Raw genomic sequence first — 24,008 nt, 5'->3', positions numbered from 1 at the left:
CTTTTCAAGGATCCTCAACCCATCCACGAAATTCAACCCTCCTTGGACGAAATCTCATCGTTCCCAATCAGAAAGCTTCAAGAACAAGAGTTCTTTTGAAGTTTGTGAGCTCTAGGTCATCCCTACCTCGTGAAAACATGTGGAGTGATAGGATTTTCAGCATTGTGATAAGAGAATCACCCTAGGGAAAGATAAGGAGAGTGAGAGATTGCCTCAAAACATCATTATATTGTATTTTCCAGCATTTCTTTTAGTTTTGTTTTACATTTTTCTATCTTTATTTCTTTTCATCCGTGGAACATTTATCTTGTAATCATGATTTATGATCTAATGAAATCTATTCCTTTGTTCTTAATCACGAGTTAAATTCTCTAAGGGATTCAGTTATGTGAATACCCTAAGGCTTTATGACTTGATTAATGATTATGCTTCATGTCTCTTTAACTTGTGCATTTTCTTTGTTGAGCTTATGGAAAAATATTATTAAGTTAAACTAACAACTTAATTTAGCACCCTGGTGGAGTTTTAATTCTGAGATTGTCAGGATATAAAATGATATCACAAAGGGATATGGGACTAAGAGCTTAAAAATAGGACTATCATGTCGCCTTAGAAATAAGGGACACCATAGGATAAGAAATTGCATGTGAATTAATTTAAATCTAGTTAACCATAGAAATATAGGCATTAGCTGCTTAGAGCTTCTAAAGGAACTTGATACAAGACCAAATAGCAGAAGTTTTATGTCCATGAATATGTCATTATATAAATAGGCTCATGTGATTCAACTCTTGGAATACTTCAAGATTTATTACTTCATCCACAGTGTATTCATGCACTTAGACCATATTTATTCTCATTTTATCACTCATACACATTTGATCAATTAGTTTCCATCCAAAACTAACCTAAGAGTATTAAAAAAAACTTTTTGAAAGTTTAAAGATATTTTTGAAAACTTTTAAAAGTTTAGAGGTATTTTTGAAATAAAATATTAGTGGTTCCATTCACGATAAAGGTGTTTTTTTAATTCTTTATGAAAGTTTAAGGGTGTTTTGAAACGTTAAATTTTTTTACACAAAATACAGAGTTCAAAGAGAATTTTCATAATTTATCTAAATAAGTCCAAAAAACCACGAGAAATAGTTATGTTCTAAGTTGAACTTGTAGTCAAAATACATCACAACATTTTGCATTCAATTTCAAAGCTCAACATTGTGTCCTAATTTTCCTTCCAATTTTCGGCGCCGCTGCCGCCAACAACCTTCGGCTATCTTTAAAATCCCAATCTCCCCCTTTGCTGCAACCAACGGCCCCTTTGGCAAATTCAATGAAAATCCATAATAAACCACACAAGCCACAAACGGCCCCAGCCAAAACACCCAATGCCCCTCCCACAATCGCCCTCCTCTCAACACGGCTGGCCCTAAACACCTCGCTGGATTAAGCCCCACCCCGCCATACCCAGCCCGCCCAGTTATCGTCGTCGACACAAAAACCGCCACCGCAGAACTCCCTGCAATCATCACGCACACCATCGGCAGACCAAGCCGCTCGCTCATCTTCTCGTCGAGCACCACCGTGACTCCGACATAGAGAACAACAAAGGTGCAAGCGAATTCGAGGACGAGAGCGGTTGTGAGGCCGATGCCAGGAGTGTCACCAGTGCCGCGGATGGTGCAGCCCCCAAGAGAATATTTGTCAGCAACATCGGGGCTCATTGCATCTTTGATCATGAGAAAGGCAAGAATGGAGCCGAGACATTGGCCGAGAATGTAGACGACGGCACGAGTGAAGGTAATGACGCCGCGGAGGGCGGCGATGAAGGCGAAGATGGGGCTCATGAAGCCGCCGGAGAGAGGGAAAGTGACGAGGAGGAAGAGGAAAAGAATGATGAAAACGGCGATTGGGATTAGGAGCTTTGGATCTGATTCGTGCGAGTTCAAGCACGAGATTATGGAACTTGTTAAGCAAAATATCAGAAAGGCCGTTGCTACTAATTCTGTCATCGCCGCTTTCCACATCTGTATTTCAAAAATGAAAAATCCATCAATTTTCTTTAGTTAAATTCTATAAATAAATAAATAATTAACTTTGTCAATTGCATCAAGAAAAAATCCTTACTCTTTAAAAAATTAAAAATTGAATATGAATGTCGGTAGTGACTACTACAACAGTTTCAAATTCCAATGTCTACTTTGTAATTTTATGACATTTACGAGAGGTCAATGTTAACATTACATTTTTGAAAGTATATAAATATTTTTAAGGCTAATTGCAAAACTACCCCTAAATTAGTGTGATTGTTGCAATTATACCCTCAAATTTTCAATTATAAAACTTGAGCTCACAAACTTGTACAATTGTTAAAATTGGACCATTAAACTTGTATAATTGTAGAAGTTGTAAAAAGTGTATAAGTTTGAGGGTTCAATTTTTATTATTTGGGATTCCAATTTCTACACCAATTGTAAGTTTGAACTCTCAAACTTATACAATTGTTACAGTTTTTACAATTATGTATATGTGAGGTCTAATTTTAACACTGGTATAAATTTGAGGACTTAATTTTTATATTTAAAAGTTTAAGAATATAATTGTAACTACTACCATATATTAGGAGTGGTTTTTGCAATTTATCCAGGAAAATAAATTATACCAATTGCATAAAAAAAACATCCTTATTAGTTATTATTTCAAAAATTGCAATATTAATGTATATCTTTCCCAAAATATTTTATGACATTTTAAAGGGGAAAATTTCTTTGGTTAAAAAATTGAAAGTTTAGATATATATAAAATAAACAAATTTGAAAGTTTAAAATTTTATTGATTTTATTTATATAAAATAGTGTTCGGTCCATGACAATTTAATTTCTAAACTTTGACTTGTAGCGATTGAATCACTATATTATCAATTCTGTTTAGTTTTTTCACTTTAGTATATAATTATTTAATCTTTATACTTCAGTATTTATAACAATTTAATTTTTGTCATAGAAAAATATCTAAATTAAAATATATTGGATCCTTAATTAGTTTATTGGTCAACATAGGTAAGAAAAATATTTAGGTGCATATTAGTTTACATACCTATGGTTAAGATTTTTTTGTCACATGGATATCTCACCCAATTATCCAATCATAATTTTTCACATGTTAAACTCTACCTACTTTCCTACTTCTCTTCAAAAAATATTTTTAATTTTTCTTGCATGTGATTAGATTAAGACGATAACAAGTATGATTCTTCCATTAAATCTTAACAATAACCTTCAGACTAAATCATTACATATTTTAAAGTGTAGTGACTAAATAGTTATATATTAAAATTTAGAGACTAAATCTTTACGAAATGTTACTTCTTGAAAAGCTCATGGACAAAAAATGATTTTTAAGCAACGTTTTTTTTTTTAATTAGTTCATCAACCTATTAAACACAACTTGCGATATCAAAGGGAAAAAAACATCCCTTTTCAAGATTGGAGAAGGTATATTAATGGAAAGAAATTGAGGTAAAAATACATCATTGGGATTGAATCAAACCTCTTGTGAGAAAAGTTCATGAGCACCAATGTAAAGAAGAAATCTTGAGAGAAAAGAGGAAGAAGCTGTTTGAGTACTAAAATTCTGATCATCAAAGCTTCCTTCTTCTTCTTCTTCCACTGGTAAACCAAGCTCCTCCTGAGCCATTGATTGATTGGATCCAAAAGCAAAAACAAAATAAATTTAATTAAAAATGAATGAGCCTTTTTTCTTATAAGTGATGATTTTTGTGTTTGTTTTGGGGCGTGGAGGTCGAAAATTTTGTATAGAAAATGACAAATCAATGGCTCATCCTTAAGCATAGAATATTCATTATTCTCTTGCTAACAAGAACGCATTGAATTGATCAATCAATTTTTCCTGGTTTTAAATACTATTCTCATCATCTAATTTCGTCACTTTGTTTATTTTGAATTTTTTATCTTCTTTTTTTTTTTAGTTCAGGTTTTATTGTTTTTAGTATGATTATTGAAGTTAACATTTGAATTTATTTATTTTAGTTCAACAACATCTACAAGTGGTGGAAAGTGGCAAGATTCGGACCTATAATATTTTGGTGAAGGAAATATATCTTTACCAGTTGAGTCATGTTCAAGCTAGCAACTAAACTTTGTTTTAAACAGCAAGTATGAACAGTTTATTAGATTTGTAAATGAATGACATAAACTTAATATGCTAACTTCATCATTGTTATTGACTAGGAAACTTTGAAATAATTAAGGTTATGTTTACCAAACTGTAATAAAAATTGACGTAATCATAACGAAATTTCATTGATGGATCAATTGTACTGAGCTTGAATCGCAAAAGTAATTAGATTGATTTTGATCGCATTTACTTAAAATTATGATTTTTGTCAAATTTACTGGTACCGTTACCTCTACGTCTACCTCTGAGGGTCAAGCAGTAATAGTAACAGTAAAAATGTCAAAATTAGTAATTTTTCAGCTATAACAATAACAATAATGATAGTCATAACGGTAACTATAACGGTAACGATAGGACGCAATTATCAAGTGTAGTCGAATTGAGTACTCTTTATTCATCAATCAGATTGCATTATTTCATTAGGATTTGGATGTGAGGTCCATGTATGTCATTACAAATGCAAAACACAAGTAAACAACACAAAAAATGATTAAATGGAATCCATTTTTTTTATTCTCATTGATCTATTACATTTTCGTTGGGATAAACGTGACCTAAATTTATTTTCTATCATATTCAAGATCACCTCAAAACATGCTCTAAGTTATACCAAGACCCACTAATATGATGAAAGTTAGAATTTCTACCTAGGTTTGTAATGTTATATATAGAGAGAGAGAGAGTAAGGTTAAAAAAAATATATGAACAAAACATTTGAAAATAGACAAAACAAAGTAAATGGTCATATAATATATGTATATGTGGGGTATATTCGATTTGGATAAGGCAATTTTGAGCGTTGGAATTGCTCTCTCATCTTTCTGTTGATGCCCTTAATCTCCCACCATTTATTCGTCCTGTCTTCTTTTTAAGAGGGTTAATAATATAAATTGTTGTTTCTGTTCGATTCTACTTCTACCCTATCTATAAAACTAAGTCTATGAGCACGTGGATTGCACGTGATAGAGAGCAAAAGTCTTTTGATTACATAATTTATGGTGGAGTACAAAGTATATTAAATAACAATATATGTCAAAGCGAGAACGACGTGCATAATTCAATTAACATACGAATGTGTTAGTAATCACAAAATTTATAGTCTAAATCTCTTTACTCTCAATTATATTCAAAATAAACTCTCTTCCAAATTTCATTAGACTAATGTTACAATTTAAGAGTTTAATTAACTTAAATTCTAAGTTTCAACAAGATTTTTCTAAATAAAACGTAATAGAGGATATAAATTAATGCAATTATTAGTTCAACATTTCGAGTGTTTGATTTCTTTTTCAAAAATGAACATTTTATACCAATTAAACTAGTATGTCTTTCAAAAAATGATTAATGGTATTTCTTCAAGTGAGTTTCTAAAAGTTCAAAGTTCAATCAGACATCTTCACATTTTTCAAAAAATAAATATCATATGACATGCAAATCTATAAGGGTACATTTGGCGGATAGAGTTAGGTTGAGTTAAGTTAGTAATAATTGTCTGTATAAGGGTGCAGAATTGAGCTAAGTTGGTAATAATTGTTTGTGTTTAGAATATAAACTAAATTGGGTTATTGGTATTTGACGCAGTTTTTTGTAACCTGAAAATGTATGTTTTTTTCTTAATTTTTTGTTCCATCATTCAACTATACACATATTTTCCCAAATTTTCAACACTCATTTGAGACATGAATTCAATAAATAATAATATATTTTACAATTTTCTACATGTAACAATTGAACTTGATGTAGACAAAATACAATTATTTATATTATCAACAACTTTACAACATATTTCAACAATCATGGAACGTACGAGTGGAACATGAACAAAAAATAGGATCCTCACTAACGATCTATTTACGTGCATGGCCAACAATGAGCAAGTTTCATGCATATAAAAAAAATTATTGTTCATCAAGATAGTCAAACTAATCAGTACCAAGTAGACACAAACAATTTCTCTTTTTAGACTGTGGTAGGACTATTAAGAAGCAGTCTATCTTTGAGTGTCTATAACAAGGTCTATAATAAGGATGACCTAATCATCCTCGAACAATCCCTCAATGCTAAATTACTATAAAAAAAACGCTTATTAAACACTACAAACTCATAATTTCATATTTGTATTTAAAAACACTTTCGGCAATCAATTTTTTTCTTTTAGTATATATGATAAGATCGAGTTGGTGGTTGAAAATAAATGATGGAGTTGGTGGTTACAGTTAGTTGCCTAAGGTGATTGTTAAAGTTGACTGCCAGAGGTGGTCATCGCCAAAGTTGATTATCAGAGGTGGTCTTCACTGAAGTTGGTCACCTAAAATGATCGTTGATATTGGTTGAGAGGTAAATGTCAATAAAGTTGATCATTGAAGGCAATCTTCGCAAGAGTTGTCATCGGAAATGGTTGTTGGAACCTAGAGTTGATCGAGTTGGTCGTGCAAATGTGGTCACTAAAGTTGGTTGCCAGAGTGTGATAGCAATAGGTGCCGGCAGTGGCCAATAAGTGAAGTTATTGAAAACATTGGAGGGAGGAAAATTGAATTGAATTGGGTGAGTTGGTAAACGTCGGTGAACTAAACACCCCTAAAGGGTTTTTTTTTTTTTTTTTTTTTTTTTTTTTTTTTTTTTTTTTTTTTTTTTTTTTTTAATGTCTGTTTACTAGAAGGTTCTAGTTTGAAAGTGCTTATACATACCTAGTTCTGTTTATCATTGGATTGTAAAAGTAATAATAATGACAATAATAAACTAATTCCAACTTAGATTCACTTTCTACCAATTCTTCCAGACAAGGTCAGAAACACTTCTATTTATCCACATTTCAAGATCGTAAGTATAGTAAGTCCTTAAACATTTCAAGGTTGCAAAAGAATTTGCTATAGCTCCCAATATATTATAGAAATCAACGTTTATCCATTATTCTACATGAGAAGATTATCACATAGGCATGTTCCATGCTCACTAATGTGGGCACAGTACAACTTCGAGCTTGAGTAATCGACCTCTCTCACATATACTTCATGCCACCTCAACCTGAACGAATATTTAATACGATCACGAACCAAACTGGTGAGCAATGAAATTTATTTTAAAATGCATCTTTCATGCTTGCTAGCTCACATAATAGAATAATCAAACAATTTTGACCAAGCTTCATACTTGCTTAAGAAAGCGTGAAATGAGCTCGTTTTTTTTCTATACGAGGAGATTGCATTATGCTTCATTCTAGTTTTCTCTCTCTCTCTCTCTCTCTCTCTCTCTCTTCTTCTTTTTTTTTTTTTTTTTTATGGTCTCTTTGGGATTTGTTTTACCTGCAGAGAAAACAGAAGTAGAAATCCTTAAATGAAAACATCCGGAGGAGGTTGCATTTATGTGTTTTTTGATATTGTAAATGTCTGAGCCAACTTGCATGCATCTCATTTATTCTCAAGGGGCAATTCCATAGACTCTACTACATTTGGTTACCAAGATAACTCCTAAAAAATGTCAAAGAAGAATGAGCAACTATGGGTAAACTCTTGATTTTTTTTTTCCTATCAAAAATAACTTCTTGTTTTACACATAGGCTTGATCAAAGGAGCTTCCTTTTAGGTTTAGTGCTGAAAGGAAAGGTAAATAGTTCATCTAGAGACGGAGTTAGAATTGATAGATCCTAGGGTTAAATCCGAAAGGAGATCAAATTGGCTAGAGTATAGTTTGATGGACTATCTCCCTTCAACTCTTTTGGTCTAAAGGACATGTTTGGGAATGATTCTAAAATTGTTAAAATCACTTTTATCATTTTAAAAATCATCTGTGAGATGCTTATAATGATTCAAAAAAACAGTTTTAATAACATGATAAAAGTGATTTTAGCCATTTCAAAATCAGTCCCAACAAGCACTAAATGCATTTATTTCTTCCTTTTCAAGGATATTGTACCAGCAATTCAAGAGAATTTTGGACGGGACGGGGAGGATAATGGTAAAGGAAGTGGAGGCATGCAAGAATCTGATATTTGATTTGACTTGGTTTTATACCAATAAGGGCGACAAAAGAGTAGAGGTGAGCAAGCCAATTCGAAAAACCCAACTGAACGACCAAAACCGATTGAACTGACAGTGAGCAACGGTTTTTCCATGTCAGCGGTCGGCGATTGGTTTGGTCAAACCGACTGGTCGAGCGGTGAACCAAAAATCTCATGAATGACCTATTAGGAACCAAGGTAGTATGGACTACCTCTATCCCACATCAGTTACAATGGGATAACCAATGTGGTACTTAAATGGCTTAGTTATCACACCGCAATGGCTTTCGGGGTGGTTGTCCAAAATACTTAAGTACCTAACAATGGTTTTTTTTTTTTTAATGGAAACGAGCCTCTTCATTAATAGAATGAAATGTGGTTGATGCTCAAAGTACAAGGGAGTTAAAAAAAGAGTAAAAAGACTTAAGATCAGGAGGCACACTCGAGCATCTCAACTAGGTTAACACCCCCTTAGCACCCTCATCATATCCGATCTATCATCAAGATACAACAAAGACTAAAAACTCAACCCAAACAAAAGAATGGTATCAAAGTCGGTTGTCAACGTTTCGAAGAGGAGGATGGAGGGTTCTAATCAGGCATTTCCGAGTGAAGTATAGTCAGTCTAACCACCGGGACATCGACTTTTTGGGAATAGGGTACTGTTATGAACCAAGGTAGTATGGGCTACCTTTGTCCCATTCAAATGTGGTACTCAAGTGGCTTGGCTCTCTCACCTTAATAGCTGGCTTTTGGGGTGTGGTTCTCCAAGGTGCTTAAGTACCTTACATAACCGACCGATTCTAATTGACTATATATGTTATACTTTATATTATATTTTTAATTAGATATAATACATCATAATAAAATAACTTAAATATACAAAAATTAGCTTGTTGGAAAGGAAAATAAAATAATTTTTTTTTTTTTTTTTAAAAAAAGCAAGCTGGTCGGTTTGTGCCAAAACCAACTGACCCACCAAACCGACCGTACGTGCGGTTTAGCATTAGTGTATAAAAGCTCGGTTTTCAATTTTTTAAAACCAATGTGGTCGTATTCGGTGCCGGTTTTCATGGAAAACCAACCCTACCTGACCAATGCTCACCCCTACAAATGAGTTTGTGTTTAAAGTTCAATTCATTTATACACCAAACCCAAGCATCTCATCCCTCAATCCTATACCCAGATTCCTTGTTCTGATGTTCAAGTTAACAAACGCCCAATTCAATACAAACAATGAACCTCTAAGGGTGTGAAACTAAATACTATAAGAAGTGGAATTTGATAAATCATCAATCTTCTTGAATAATCAACTTTACATGCAGCCAAGGTGATTTCAAGTTATAATAACAATATCAACCACATACCCGTAAACACATCAAGAAAAGAACTTGGCCTGGCTATGGACAAAAAAAGAACATGACACAACATCTATTTGTTACACCACTCCAGAAGGGAGTCGGAGGACGAGCTGTCCCCCCAAAACGCTGCAAAATTTCAAAACAGAAAGTTCAGCATAGATGAAAAGTTATTGGTCGAATTTTCCAAATAAAGAAGATGGGCTAACCTCTTCACATAATAGTAACAGAAGTCAGCTAGGATAAAAGTCTGCACAATTTCTGAGATTAGAACCATTGATGGCCATAACCCATAACCGAGAGCTACTAGAAGATGTCCACGACTATCCAAGACCTGAATATAGAATCGAAGGCAATGCCATCATCCCATCAATAGCAAATCCCAAAAGTGAATTTGTAGACGGAAAAAATAAAAGGGATGTGACCAATTAGATATATACAGCTTAAATGTGGTAGGTTTTATTAATGTATATTAATTTGGAAATGCATGTAATACGGTTAGTTCCAACTCAGTTTTTCTTCAGGATAAAAAATCCAACACAGTTGAAGAACAAGAAACCAGAGCAATAAAAAATCAAAGATTGTAGAGTTTAGTATTTTAAATAACAAAGCAAGTACAGATACAAACCAGTGCTAGAATCAAGAGAAACTATAGAAAACCAAACCTGGAGAACCCAATGAGCGCAGCTAAGAAATCTTGCAATACCCAAGGCAAATACATAGTGAGCAGTAAACGGTTCGACAATCTGAAAGTTGAGGGGAGGAAGTTTGGTGTTAACACCTCACCAAATATGTAGTTTTGTAAGGCAAGTAAATTCATTTCGTCGTGCAATATTGTACCTTAGTGTTCTGCATCACTCGCAACTGGGGCAACACTGAAACAGCTTCCAGATACACACAAAAGGCCCAGAAAACTCTGTTAACAAAGTGATGAGAAGTTGATGGATGAATAAGTAAAGCCAACACCGCACAGGGTGCTATCTGCATCCAAAAGATAAAGTCGAGATATTTAATAAGCCACAGAAATATGCATCCAACTCACTAGTCCTGCACATAAAACCAACCCCCCCCCCACAAAAAAAAAAAAAACACTTGTTTCCATGGCCACAAGAAACATCAATGATTAATAATACTAATTAGCCAGGGGTTTCCTCCTCGTTTTTTATATTTCTCTTTTCAATGAAATTGTCTTCTTAGAAAAAAGAACTAATGATGTTAGTAACGCAAGCAACAGAAAGAACCTTCTATATATATGACAAGGATGATATAAAATCTAATTGGTTAGTTTCTCCTAAAGATTGGGGAGAAGGAGCTTAACAAACAGAACCTTACCACATAATATAATGCAAAGTTGTCTTTATCCTCCATGTAGCTTGACTTAAGTTTGAAACGGATCATATATATCACCCAGAGGGTTGTGGCCAGTGTTGCTAAATCTAATAGGGTGTGTATATCATACTCCATAACAAAACTACAATACAACCTCACAGCCAAGAAGATGGCGGTTAATTCTTGAGACTTGAGCGATAATCCTGCAAAACCATAAGATGTTTCCCAATAGTGTGTGAAAGAGGGAATGCATAGAGAGAACATCTAGAGCAATCAATAAGCAAAAAGAAGCAACAGGAGTACCCAACTCAATGTTTTTTAAAGCTCAAGGCACAATAGTCTTTTGGGGTTTAAGCGCAAGGTGCAAAAAAAAAAAAAAAAAGCGCGAGCTTTTCTTTGTGAGGCACACATATAAAAGTAATACATAAAGAAGATAAAGCATAGTCGAAGTGGAAATATAAAAAAACGACCTCTAAACACAAGTTTTGCATTTAGGTTTACTAAATTATGTTTTTTTAGTTAATAAAGAAGGAAAAACCTTAATTGTAACTATATTTTAAAAATAATGAAAAAGCTCCGAGGCCCGGGGCTTAAAGCCTTGGGGCTTCACAAAATGCGCGCGCCTTATTTTGTGAGCCTCGCCTTTTCAAGGGAAGGTGTCAGACCTGCGCCTTGAGCCTAGGTGCGCACCCGAGAGGGCTTTTTAAAACATTGACACAACTGATTCAAAACAACATGATTTGCAAGAGAAATTAAAACCATAACTTAAATGACACGAAACCAAATACTAAGGTCTCGTGTGATGACCATACAAGTTTGAATTGTGCTTGTTATCTCACAATTTCTCAATCATCGTTTTCATCTTTCCTTTGGAAGATTTGAATCCTTAACCAAATTCCAAAACAACTTGGGCTGGAGCTTAAAACATAGACAACAAAGCAAATAAACCAATATGAGGAATTAGCGTTCATAGGCTTAATTTGTCATTAAATGGGGCCTAAATTTCAAAGAGATAACCATTTGTGCATGTCTGAATAGTGAATTCACACAATTACAAGTGCAACCGCTCTAAATAGAACTATAAATTGCTGCCTATGCAACATAAGCATTTGAATGAAGGATTAGAGAATAGACGGAACCCTAACAAGTCCCGTGAAGATTAAACTTTAAGGTTCCCCTACTTTGTGACTAAGGTCATTTTCCAACAACAAGCAGTTTGGCTCCATTTTGAGGCCTTTATTACCATATCTCAGCGTATTCTTTCATTCTTTCTCAATAAAAGGTGGTCACTTTAACGAGAATAACTATATAATCTCATTAAATTAACTAACAAAGAGGATTCCTGAATTCCCATAGTTCATCTCAGCTAAAGGCCAAATAGATGCTGGAAAAGAAATAATTAGGGACAAGCGAACAAAAGTATAAATTCCGAATCCATAATACAAATTTCGACAAATAATTTTACTTGTCAGTCCATTTGGAATGAAAACCTATAAATTAACCTCCAGAAAATAATTATCTAAGGGCATTTAACCACGAAAATCAAAGGATTACCAGCACAAGTTCTCTCCTTCATGAGCTTATAGATGAGAACCGATATCCCAATGGAGTGCAATGCCTCGGCAGCGACAAATAGATTGTCGTGATCGTGAACGATGAATCGAAGTGCCACCAGAGCCAGCATGCCAAGAACAACGGCCAAAAAGGCCTTCACCTTCGGCGGCTGTCGCCGGACCCATGCCGACACGATGTGGATCGAATTTCTTGCCGGCCTCATGAAATGAGACGACTGTAATCGTTTCTTCTTCTGTTCGGTTGCAGAGGTAACTGGAGGCGGCGGAGGGATGATCTTTCGGCGAAGTAAAGGTTCTTCGGCGAGCAACAGACGAAGGGAAAGGGAACCGCTGACAATGAAATCTGATGCGTCCAACACGTCTTTGAGATTTGAGAAAGATACTTCGAATGGGCGTTGGCTGTTGAATTGAGTACTCGGGTCAACGTATCCGGGTCATCAAAGTTTTTTCTGGTTGATAAAAATCATAAAGGTTGTGAATTTGAGAAACAGCACAGGGATATAGAAAAAAATATAATATAATATATAAATAACAAAAAAATAAATAAAATGAATTTCTCTATTTTCTCTCATTTTTTTTTATTGATTCTTTCAAAACCTACAAAATGGCACTATTTATAAGCAAGTAAATACGATATAAACATATGGGAAAAAATCATGTCCAATACTCTCTTTTAGATGTCCATTATATATGAAATATGTCTTCTTAAAACCTTAATAGGAAAAAATTCACTTGGAAAAAATCATAGTGAAGGAAAAATAGTATATATTTCATATAATCTGATACTTTTAAAAAGTATATTTATTCCCCCTCATAGAAACATCACTTGAGTTCTCTAAGTCGCCACATTCCAACGTTGTGCACCAGTTTTTCAAAGGTTGCGGTAGGTAATGATTTTGTAAATAAGTGTTCAAGTTATCTTTCGAACAAATTTATTGTATAGTGATGGAGTAAGTGTTATGTGTTGTTTTATTAACACATTGTTTTACCTAGTTAAACCCAAGTATAAGTCTAACGAAAGTCCTGGTGAGTCTAGAGTCAAACTCAGGGATTGCGTTCTATATATGCAATGGTAAATATTGTTTCGATCTTGACACGAGTTGTTTACTAAATATGCGATGATTTTTATCGTATTCTATTGCTAAAATAAAGAGTGATTAATGAGATGGAAATCACACTTGAGAGTGAAATAGTCTATGCGAGAAGTACAAGATTCGAATGAATGTAGAGTTGAGCAAAATATTCACTAACATGCCTAAATAAAAGCATACATCATGCATTCAAACAAACTACTCAAAAATTACAACCTATACTTCTCAATGTATTTAGCCACAATATCCTGTTTCTAGGATACATGTGATGAATATTTGATGTAAAGGATGTTTCTTTATTTCTAAAGATACTCTCTTCTTGTTTTATGAGGTCTAAATCATTGGTCTTTTCAAACCTAAATTTAATCTATCTTTTCAAACCTAAATTTAATTTACTTAGAATAATCTTTCGACTTATTCAAATAGTTTATAAAGCATAATAAAACAAGTTGAATACATGATTAAGCCTTAGTTCATGTTAGCTGCAATATTTCTCAACCCGTAAAGAAATTAGTTGCTCATGGTAAAGTTGAGGTGATGGATAAGAGATAAATTGTAAATACATTCACATTGAGAAAAAGAAGTCTTTCAACGTTTGCACAATACAAATAACAACTGTAGAAGAAAAGAGATAGAGATAGAAAGTCAAGTCGTGATATGCAATTCCTTTCTCCCTTCAGCTTTGTAAACGATTACTTCACAAAGAGTGTGTTGAAGGTGAGCTTTTCTTTCTATATCCAGAGAGGAATCCTAAGCTTTTACTTAAGATTTCACGAGGGTCGAAGAGGAAGTGTTTTTTGAATAAGAATTTGTGCAGAGTTTTTATCCAATATCTTGGTTGTGTTTTTGCATGGAAATTTTGTTGTGTATTTATAGGCGTCAAGGTGCAACTTTTTCTTCTCTTACTAATGATTATGCTAATAAGGTACATTAAATTCATGTCCTGATGTGTCGCCTGCTCCGCGTCAGAAGTTCATTAGCTCCGTCGTGAAGCTTTCTTGTCAGCTATCAACTTGGTCTCTAATGTGACTTTCACCACTCATGCATCATGTCATCCTTTATCGCATAAGGCTACCAACTTGTTCAACTATACGATTTCAATGTTGGCGTTGATAATTCCTTGCGATCGTATAAGTAGATTTTCTACACCAAAAAAAGCACAATTTTTATAACTTTCGTAGATAAAGAGACTTTGTGTGTGTGATCGCATGATATAATTATTTTTATGGATTCCTTATCAACTTGTTGCATTTTTAGAGTTTTTTTCCTAATTGTTTTAGATAAAAGAAGTAAAATAACTTGTATTTCTACAAGTTATCACATACTTATAATAAACTACTAGCCTAATGTGTACAAATGACTCTGCATGCAAAATAGCATGTGCGCATACAAATGTAGGAAGCTTAGCTCTATAAGCAATTGTCTAGCAATTAACTACAAACGTTTTATGAATGATTCTGCTAAAACATTCTGTGTATGAACATGAGTTACAGAATGTTGAACATTTATCCCAATTGACATACAATAATTATCAAAAGCTTAAGATGTAAATTCACTAGTATTATCAAGACGAATGGTCTTAATTGTATAATCAGGAAATTATGCTCTTAACTTAATTATTTGAACAAGTAATTTTGCAAATGCAAGATTTCGAGTTGATAATAAGCACACGTGTGACCATCTGTTGGTTGTGTCTATTAATACCATAAAATATCTAAATGGTCTACTTAGTGAATTAATAGGTCCACATATATCACCATGGATTCGTTCTAAAAATGCAGGTGCACTACAAGAAAAACCACATTTCTTGACGTTTGCAATTTTAAATATTTGACCTTTTCATGAAAAAAAATGTCAAGAAATAGATGATTTTAAATATAAAAAAAACTTCAAGAATTGATTTAAAAAACGGGGGTTTTGCAATTTTCCTAGAAAATACAGTACTTGACGTTTTAAAAATTTCAAGTTCAATTAAAACGTCAAGAATTATAAAATATATGGGGTAGTGTTGCAACGCTACGTATTTTGACGGAAAAATGAAAAACGTGCGCGCCTCACACACGCTTACAACGCTCTTTTAGTAGCGTCGCGACTCTATCAAATAGATTTAAAACAAATTCCAGCAGTCGATTTGCAGTCTATACAATTGATTTTTTGCGCAATACACTTGAAATCTTCTTGGTTTTTCACTTCCCTTTGATGCATCTTTGTTATTCCATCAATTTTGAAGAGATTCTTCATTGAAGTAAGTAGATTTGAGGCATGAACTTTCAAAGTTAGGGCTTAATCTTGATTTTCTTATTTAGATTGGGTTTAAGTCTTGATTTTCTTGATTTGATTAGGCTTAATCTTGATTTTCTTGTTTAGATTAGGCTTAATCTTGTTTAGGTTAGGTTTAATTCTTGATTTTCTTGGTTTGAAGCATGAAGTTTCAAAGTTAGGGCTTGATTTTCTTGGTTTGAGGCATGAACTTTCAAAGTTAGGGCTTGATTTTTTTGGTTTGAGGCTTGAACTTTCAAAGTTAGGGTTTAATCTCTCATGTATATTCTTGAATCTCATAATAAACTCTTGTTTCATATTGAATGAGATTGAATTTTAGAGAACTTGCCATAGTTGGGATTGCCACTTTGGCAAAGTTAGGGCTTTAATTTTAGAGAACCTGTTATTTTTCTTTAATTAAATGCTTGCCAAAGTTAGATATGTCAATGTATCTAATTTGTTGGGGGCTTTATGAACTAAGTAATGCTTTGCCAAACTTGGGTTCAATTTTTAGTTGTTGGAATTAATATATGTTTAGCACATTAGAGCACGTGCACACCTTGGGTTCAATTTTTTGAGGTTTGATTACACCATGGGTTCAATTTTTTTAGATGTGTTTGTCTTTGTTCTTTGATTTACCTTGAGATTCTCTAATTTGTCTTACTTTCTCGAGGTTTGAATGTTGTAGAGCTAGAAATGACAAGTTGTATGTATCGGGAACTTGTTTATTTTCCACAACTTGTTTTTTGAAGTTGATCATTGTTTATCATCTTTTCTTACTAGATTTATAATCATGGATAAATCATGGATGCACAAGAGTAGGTTATCCAAAAATTATGAATTGGGTGTGGAAAACTTCATAAAATTTGGATTTTCTAATACAAATAGCTCCTATATTCGTTGTCTTTGTTTGAAATGTGGGAATTGTGAAAAGCATAGTAGCAAGGATATTAGAGAATATTTATATGTCAATGGGATTGATGAAAGTTATAAAATTTGGTTTTGGCATGGGAAAAAACTTCCGAACTCATCATTCTGTGGAGAATCTTCTAAGTTTGACACCTATATGTATGAAGAGACTAGTGTAGGAAGTTTAAAAAAAATGGTTGAAGTTGCTCACAAGGAATATTCAAGAGATCCAAATGGATTCGAGAAGTTGCTTAATGATGCTAAAAACCATTATATGAAGGGTGCAAAAAACACACTAAGTTGTCTACATTAGTCAAATTGTATAATTTAAAAGTTAGATATGGATGAAGTGATACTAGTTTTTCAGAACTACTCAAAACTTTAAAGGAAATTTAACCCACTAGCAATGAGCTCTCAAATTCAATGTATGAAGCAAAGAAAACTTTAGGTCCACTAGGAATAGAATATGAGAAGATTCATGCATGCCCAAATGATTATTGTTTGTATAGAAAAGAATTTGCAGATGCAATTGAATGTCCTGAATGTGGTGAATCAAGGTGGAAAAATAGGAATGATACAAAATGTGGGAAAAAACAAATACCTTTCAAAAGTGATATGGTACTTTCCACCAATTCCACGATTCAAAAGGCTTTTTAGAAGTATTGATTGTGCGAAAAACTTGACTTGGCACGTTGATGAAAGAATTGTAGATGGTAAGTTACGACATCCTACAGACTCTCCAGCTTGGAAGTTAGTAGACTCTAAATGGCTAGACTTCGGTTCTGAACCTAGGAATCGTCGTTTGGCATTGTCAGTTGATGGAGTAAATCCACATGGTGAAATGAGTTCTAAATATAGTTGTTGGCCTATAGTGATGGTTATTTATAATCTTCCACCATGGTTGTGTATGAAAAGAAAGTACATGATGCTATCAATGTTGATTCCAGATCCAAAACAACCAGAGGACGACATTGACACATACTTAGCACCATTAATTGAAGATTTAAAATTGTTATGGAAAAGTGGTGTTGAATGTTATGATGCTTAGAATTATTCAACTCACTGTCAATTTTGTTGTGGACAATCAACGATTTTCCTACATATGGTAAACTAAGTGGATGTTGTGTGAAAGGGTATAAGGTGTGTCCAATTTGTGGAGACAATACGTCTTATATAAGATTGAAATATGGGAAACAATGGCATACCTTGGACATCAAAGATTTCTAGCACGAAATCATTCGTACCAACACCAAAAAAAGTTGTTTAACAGTCAAAAGGAACTTGGTACAATTTTAGAACTACTATCTGAGGAGCCTATATATTTAAAAATCAAAGATCTTGAATTTCCTAAAGGAAAGAAGAATAATAAAAAACAAACCGCGAAAGGAAGTTCAAAGATTTGTTGGAACATGTTGTCTTCTTTTTTTCAGCTGCCATACTGGAAAGATCTTCAAATCAGGCATTGTTTAGATGTGATGCACATTGAAAAAAATGTTTACATGAATATCTTAGGTACGCTTCTTGATATTCCAGGGAAAAGTAAGAATTGATTGAATGCTAGACGTGATTTAGTTCATTTAAAAATCCGACTAGAGCTTGCACCTGTTAGCGGTGACAAAAAAATCTTCATTCCTCCCGCGTGTTATACTCTTAGAAAGGAAGAAAAACATTGTGTTTTAAAGACATTGTCAGGAATAAAGGTTCCTGAAGGTTACTCTTCGAATGTTAAAGACCTTGTGTCGATTACAGATTTAAAGATTAATAGTTTAAAATCTCACAATTGTCATGTGCTCTTACAACAATTATTTCCTATTATGATAAAATCAGTGCTACCAGAACATGTTCGGTATGCCATAACTCAATTGTGTATATTTTTCAATTCGGTATGCAACAAGGTCCTAGATGTGCAGCAATTAGAAAAGTTGGAAGAAATATTGTGCTTATATTGTGGTTATTGGAGAAGTATTTTCCTCCTTCATTTTTCACAATTATGGTGCATCTCACAGCACACATAGTTAGAGAAGTCAAACTTTGTGGGCCTATATATCTACGATGGATGTATCCTTTTGAAAGATTCATGAAAGTCATTAAAAAATCTGTGAGAAATAGATATCGTCCAGAAGGTTGTATTACTGAAAGTTATATAGTAGAAAAAGCCATTTAATTTTGTTCTGATTTCCTGTCTGGATTAGATCCTATTGGGCTTGACATTCATAATTCACAAGACTATTTAGACAATTCAAATATTGGTAGACCATTGTCCAAAGGAGTTTTTTTTTAAACCTGAACAAGAACTTTTATATCAAGCTCATCAGTATGTTTTGGATGTGCAACCATATTTACTGTAAGTTTTTTCGATGATTTTGGTTTTATTTTTTCATTTAGTTTTATGATATAAATCTAACTATACAATATTTCAATGTTCACTTCAAAGAAAACATATGATGGTTTTGCAATGGTAACATCGAAATAAGTCCAAAAATTAGAAATGGATTCAAGAGGAACATAATCAAACTTGTATATCTTGGCTACGAGAAGAGGTAAAATGTTCAACCTATTATTTTACATACACTTGTTAATGCCTGGGTTGAATGGAAATTCTCATGGTAGGTTGCAACTGAGCTTGAAATGGGAAATACTGAAGTTTCAGATAACTTGAGGTGGATTGCTCATGGTCCTCATCCTTTTGTGAATACGTATGACAGTTACGTAATTAATGGATGTCGCTATCACACAAATCTTGTGATAAGGATCGAAGTGTACAAAATAGTGGAGTTAGTTTAGTTGCAAAAATGATGCAAGTGTCTAGTTCAAAAGATAAAAGTCTCATCATTGGAGATGTCTTTTTATGGAGTGATACAAGAGATATGGGAACTAAATTATCATACGTTTAATGTTGTTATGTTTAGATGTGATTGGGTTGAGAACAATAGTGGTATCAAAATCGGTGAGCTCGGTTTTGTCTTAGTTGATTTAAATAGAATAGGTCACAAGTCTGATTCTTTTATACTAGCAACCCAAGCAAGACAAGCATTTTATGTTGAGGATCCAAGTGAGGTTAGATGGTCAATTGTGCTTACCCCACCACAAAGGGACTTTGAAGATAGATATAATGACAACGAACTTGGAGATACAATATTACACTGTAAAGGAATATCCAATGATATGTCAAATGTTGATGTACATAATGACTTGGATGAGAACATGTCAACATATGTACAATCGAATTGTGAAGGCACATGAATACCTACAAAAAAATTTTATGGGTAGGTTATATATTGTGTAATATGATAATTATTTTTTAATTTATAATTTTTATCAATCACATTTGATTTTTTGTTTGCTTAATATGTATACAATGCTAATTGTTTCTTAAATTTGATTGTAGTTTTTTATTTATACACCAGATGGAGCATAGTACAGTGGGTAACAAAGATTTAGAGTTTGGTGACAAAGAAATAGTAGTTGTTAGGTTAAATGAAACCACCAATCAAAAGAAGAGAGAATGGGAAGCTACTATTATGTTTGATGTAACACGTATTAGGAGTGCAGGAGAAAAGAAGTTTGTGGAATACAATGAAGATGGCGTACCCATTGGTGAAAATGGAGCTAAGTTAAAGTCTTTCATTGGGTCCTCTATGCATTATCATGTACCTATTATATACACATCTTGGAAACATGTGCCTACTGAGTTGAAAGATAATATATATAGTATAGTTGAGGTATACATATTCAATTTTTTATCTTGATAATATTGTAGATATATATGTAATATTTTTACTAACTTTTCAATGTTTAGGTCGCCTTTATAACTGATACAAGATCTAGGAAGAACATTATGAAAACTGCAAAAATAGCTTTTCGTCAATTTAAGAATTGGTTAACAACAAAATACATTATGACATTTAAAGATGAACCTCAACTTCTGATAAATCCACCAGAAAAGTATTAATTTATTGATCAAAGTCATTGGAAAGAGTTTGTAAGATCGAGATTGTATGTAAAGTTTCAGGTAAATTATTAATTTAATTTTATAAATATTTGTTATGTCATTCCCTACTAATAATCATTACGTTTGTACAGGAAAAAAGACGCTTGAAACAAGAACGTCAATCTAAGATAAGTACAATCATCGAATTTCAAGGAAAGATTATGCTAACCTTGTTGAGGAGATGGTAAGAATTTAATATATGTTCTCAGGATTCCTAAATTTATCATAATATCTAATTTTTTTTCTTCATTTTAATGTAGAATAAAGTATCTTCAAATGAAAGTGATTTCGATCAAGCTAACCTGTGGAAGAAGGCTTGAGTTAATAAGAAAGGAGAATACGACAATGAAGATGTTCAATAAGTCGTCAATCGAATAGTAAGACAAGTATCAAATTTACATGAAGTATATGACATATAGGTTAATTATATTAAATTTCATTTCTTTTTAGGATGAGATCTCAAAGAATAATATAGATCCATTGTACCTCAAACATCACTCTCTCAATGATATCTTAACACAAGCTTTGGGTACTCAAGAAAGGCACAGGCGTGTGCGTGGGGTTGGTGGTTTTGTTACTCCAACAGTTTACTTTCATACAGTGAAACGAAAGTCAAAACATGGGAAGGATGAAAACAAGGAAATTGTAGGTGAGAATAAAGCACTTTGTCAACGTGTTAGAGAATTAGAAGCTCATCTTCAAATGTCATCTTCTACAGCATTTTCTGGACATGGAATTGCTCAAAGCAATTTTTAGCAGATGAGATTGAATCTCAAGATAAACAAAAAGACAAAATGAAGACTGCATATGAAAAGAAACATAAAGAGAAGATTAAGGTGGAGGAGTTTAAGTCCCCAGAGAAACGAAGAGACAAGATAAAGGTGAATGTAAATTACAATGTAGAAGATTTGAAAATCTTTAAGGTAAGTGACACTAATAAAATAAATTAAGTTCATCAAATGTCTAATTTTTCTACTTTATATACTTTTGTTGCTATGATTTTGCTGCATTAGGAGAAATCTTCAATGGAAATGACTAAGAAAAAAGAAGTTAGTGACTCAAGATTGATTCTTCTGGTACCTTTGAAATCCATTCTTAGATATGTTGAGAAGGTGATGGCCAAAGAGTAGAGTATTTCTTTACAACTTCCAGTTGGACTTTTTGGCATTAGTCGAAAGAGTTGTATCCTGTGAAAGGACATAATTAACTTTTGTAACATGGATGAAGTCAAAATAATGACTTTGGTGGCTTACATGGCATAAGTTATATTATTATTTTTGTAGACTTCAGTTCTGACGTTTCTTTACAATATTGGTTGTCTATAGTTATGTTATAAATCTTTTGTAGGTACTTGCACTCATCCTTTATTGATTCAAAGGAAAGTTCACAACACACTTTTGTAGATCCATCTCTCATTTCCTCTAGACATAACTCTCAGGAAGTTAAAACTCGAAACCTGTGTAGTAGACTGATGGTCTCAGAAGCAAACCAATTAGTTCTTGCTCCTTTTAATCCTCGGTGAGTTAAAACACGTTTTGTTTTTATCAATTTTCAATAGCAATAAAAATACTAATTATATTTTATTAACTAGTGGTCATTGGGCACTACTTGCTATAAATGCATACGATGATACTGTGTACTACCTAGACTCAATAAGGATAACATCACTGAGATATATGATATATAACTGACACATAAGTTAACCTTTTTCATTTGTAGTGTTTGTTTTAAAGCTTACTTTATTTTAGAATAATTTGTGGTTATTTCTTGACAAATACGACAATTGCGATGTTTCAATCTCAAATGAATATTAAAAAAAGCTAAAAGCAAACCTTATGGAGAAAAGTAAAGGCAAGTATAAATTAACAACGACTACTTATTCATCATATTAAGTAGACATCTAGTGCGTAAGGATTACTTCATTCTTATTTACTAGTTTTTTCTCTATAGCGTCCTCTATAAGTTGGAAGCACCGAATGTGGATACTACGTCATGAGGTATATGGGGGATATTGTGACCAAAAGAAGCATTGTCATCTCAGATTTGGTCTGTTACCATTATTTCAACATTTCAAATAGCATAGAGAAAAATAGAATCCATTATAATATTTGGCTTTTATGTTTATACATTGATACAAGGAAATCGTACTCACAAATCGAGTGAGTTAGATGAGATGTGGATAGAGTTGGCTGAATTTTTAGGTTACTACATGTGATCGGGGTTGGTCATTTTGGATGTGTTTGTTTCGACTGATCAATTTATGGATTTACTTCATATCCATATAGGAGTAAATATCTCTTGGTATTATTCAAATATGCACGGGGGAGGGGGGTAGTTTTCGATTGGTACATGTGTGGGTAGATGGATAGTTTTGTTGATAGAAGTTTTGGAAATGTATTTTTTGAAACTGTTCATATTGGGTTGACTGTTAGAATTATGTTCCTTATATTATTTTGAAAGTGCCCATATGAGTGAATGTTAGAATTATGTTGCTTAGGTTGTATATATTGACATTGTTAAAGAAGTTAAGTTTTTATAAAGAGATATTGGTGGTTTTTTGTTGATATATAAGTTGGTCAATGCATGTATATTGTTTAGTTGATTGATGAATGTATGTCATATATATACCAAATGTGGTTGTTGGATCAAAACACAGGAGCAATTATAGGTAAAAACGTCAACATTGTAGATTTTTTTAAAAAAAATCACAAGCAAATTTCTTGACGTTTTTTAAATATCAAGTTCACAAAATTTCTTGGCGTTTTTTCTTTGTCAAGAAGTGTATGTGTTTATTGACATCATTTAAATGTCAAGTTCACAAAATTTCTTGACGTTTTTTCCTTGTCAAGAATGCGCATATTCTTGACATTTCAAACATGTCAAGTGTCTGTGTGTCTTGACGTTGTTTAAATGTCAAGTGTCACTTTTCTTGATGTTTTTAAAACATTAAGAAAATCGACATTCTTGACACTAGCTTCCTTGACGTTTTTAAAAACGTCAAGAAAAGTCATTCTTGACATTTAAAAAAGTCAAGAAACACTATATTTGTAGTAGTGGTGATTCAATCCCCACTTTGACTGGTGATGGTTTAATGATTAACTTGCCTTGAGAGTAAGCATCATGTGATAATTCATTAGATTGAAGAATCTTCTAACTCTTCAATGATGTCAATTTGAATTATTAATAATTCTTCTCATCATTATAGACCCTGGATGACTTAATCTGTCATGCCACATTGTAAATATGTCTGGATTCATGAACTTCGAGTTCATTGTTACATATGTTTCAGTTACTCGTATATGAGTA

At 33.1% G+C, this 24,008-nt stretch overlaps 2 protein-coding genes and 4 pseudogenes across 4 annotated transcripts; 4 read left to right on the top strand and 2 right to left on the bottom strand.

Annotated features, from left to right (window-relative positions):
- Positions 1 to 1,090: 1,090 nt before the first annotated feature.
- Positions 1,091 to 3,744, bottom strand: LOC120089229 (putative aquaporin TIP1-2). Its single transcript, XM_039046648.2, has 2 exons — positions 3,547 to 3,744; positions 1,091 to 2,024 (listed from the first exon to the last, which is right to left on the bottom strand). The coding sequence occupies exons 1-2, from the start codon at positions 3,691 to 3,693 to the stop codon at positions 1,203 to 1,205; spliced, it is 969 nt and encodes a 322-aa protein (XP_038902576.1). The 5' UTR covers positions 3,694 to 3,744; the 3' UTR covers positions 1,091 to 1,202.
- A 3,190-nt stretch (positions 3,745 to 6,934) lies between these two features.
- Positions 6,935 to 12,952, bottom strand: LOC120089306 (uncharacterized). 3 transcript variants are annotated; one of them, XR_016523900.1, is made up of 7 exons: positions 12,433 to 12,910; positions 10,882 to 11,081; positions 10,390 to 10,530; positions 10,215 to 10,295; positions 9,759 to 9,883; positions 9,559 to 9,678; positions 6,935 to 7,251 (listed from the first exon to the last, which is right to left on the bottom strand). XR_016523900.1 is itself a non-coding variant. In XM_039046742.2 (6 exons), the coding sequence occupies exons 1-6, from the start codon at positions 12,653 to 12,655 to the stop codon at positions 9,630 to 9,632; spliced, it is 819 nt and encodes a 272-aa protein (XP_038902670.1). In that variant the 5' UTR covers positions 12,656 to 12,952; the 3' UTR covers positions 9,458 to 9,629. The 3 variants fall into 3 exon arrangements, 1 of the variants encoding a protein (XP_038902670.1); XR_005485128.2 differs by having other exon boundaries at positions 6,935 to 7,218; XM_039046742.2 differs by lacking the exon at positions 6,935 to 7,251 and having other exon boundaries at positions 9,458 to 9,678; positions 12,433 to 12,952.
- A 3,643-nt stretch (positions 12,953 to 16,595) lies between these two features.
- On the top strand, positions 16,596 to 17,759 carry LOC150033427 (uncharacterized; annotated as a pseudogene).
- A 148-nt stretch (positions 17,760 to 17,907) lies between these two features.
- Positions 17,908 to 19,954, top strand: LOC150033426 (uncharacterized; annotated as a pseudogene).
- Positions 19,955 to 20,118: 164 nt separating this feature from the next.
- On the top strand, positions 20,119 to 21,458 carry LOC150033425 (uncharacterized; annotated as a pseudogene).
- A 38-nt stretch (positions 21,459 to 21,496) lies between these two features.
- LOC150033424 (uncharacterized) lies at positions 21,497 to 22,917 on the top strand (annotated as a pseudogene).
- Positions 22,918 to 24,008: the final 1,091 nt, after the last annotated feature.

The sequence above is a fragment of the Benincasa hispida genome, chromosome 10 (assembly GCF_027475165.1).
Source record: "Benincasa hispida cultivar pf3 chromosome 10, pf3_genome.v1.1, whole genome shotgun sequence".
Lineage (NCBI taxonomy): Eukaryota > Viridiplantae > Streptophyta > Magnoliopsida > Cucurbitales > Cucurbitaceae > Benincasa > Benincasa hispida.
This window is presented reverse-complemented; position numbering and strand designations above follow the sequence as displayed.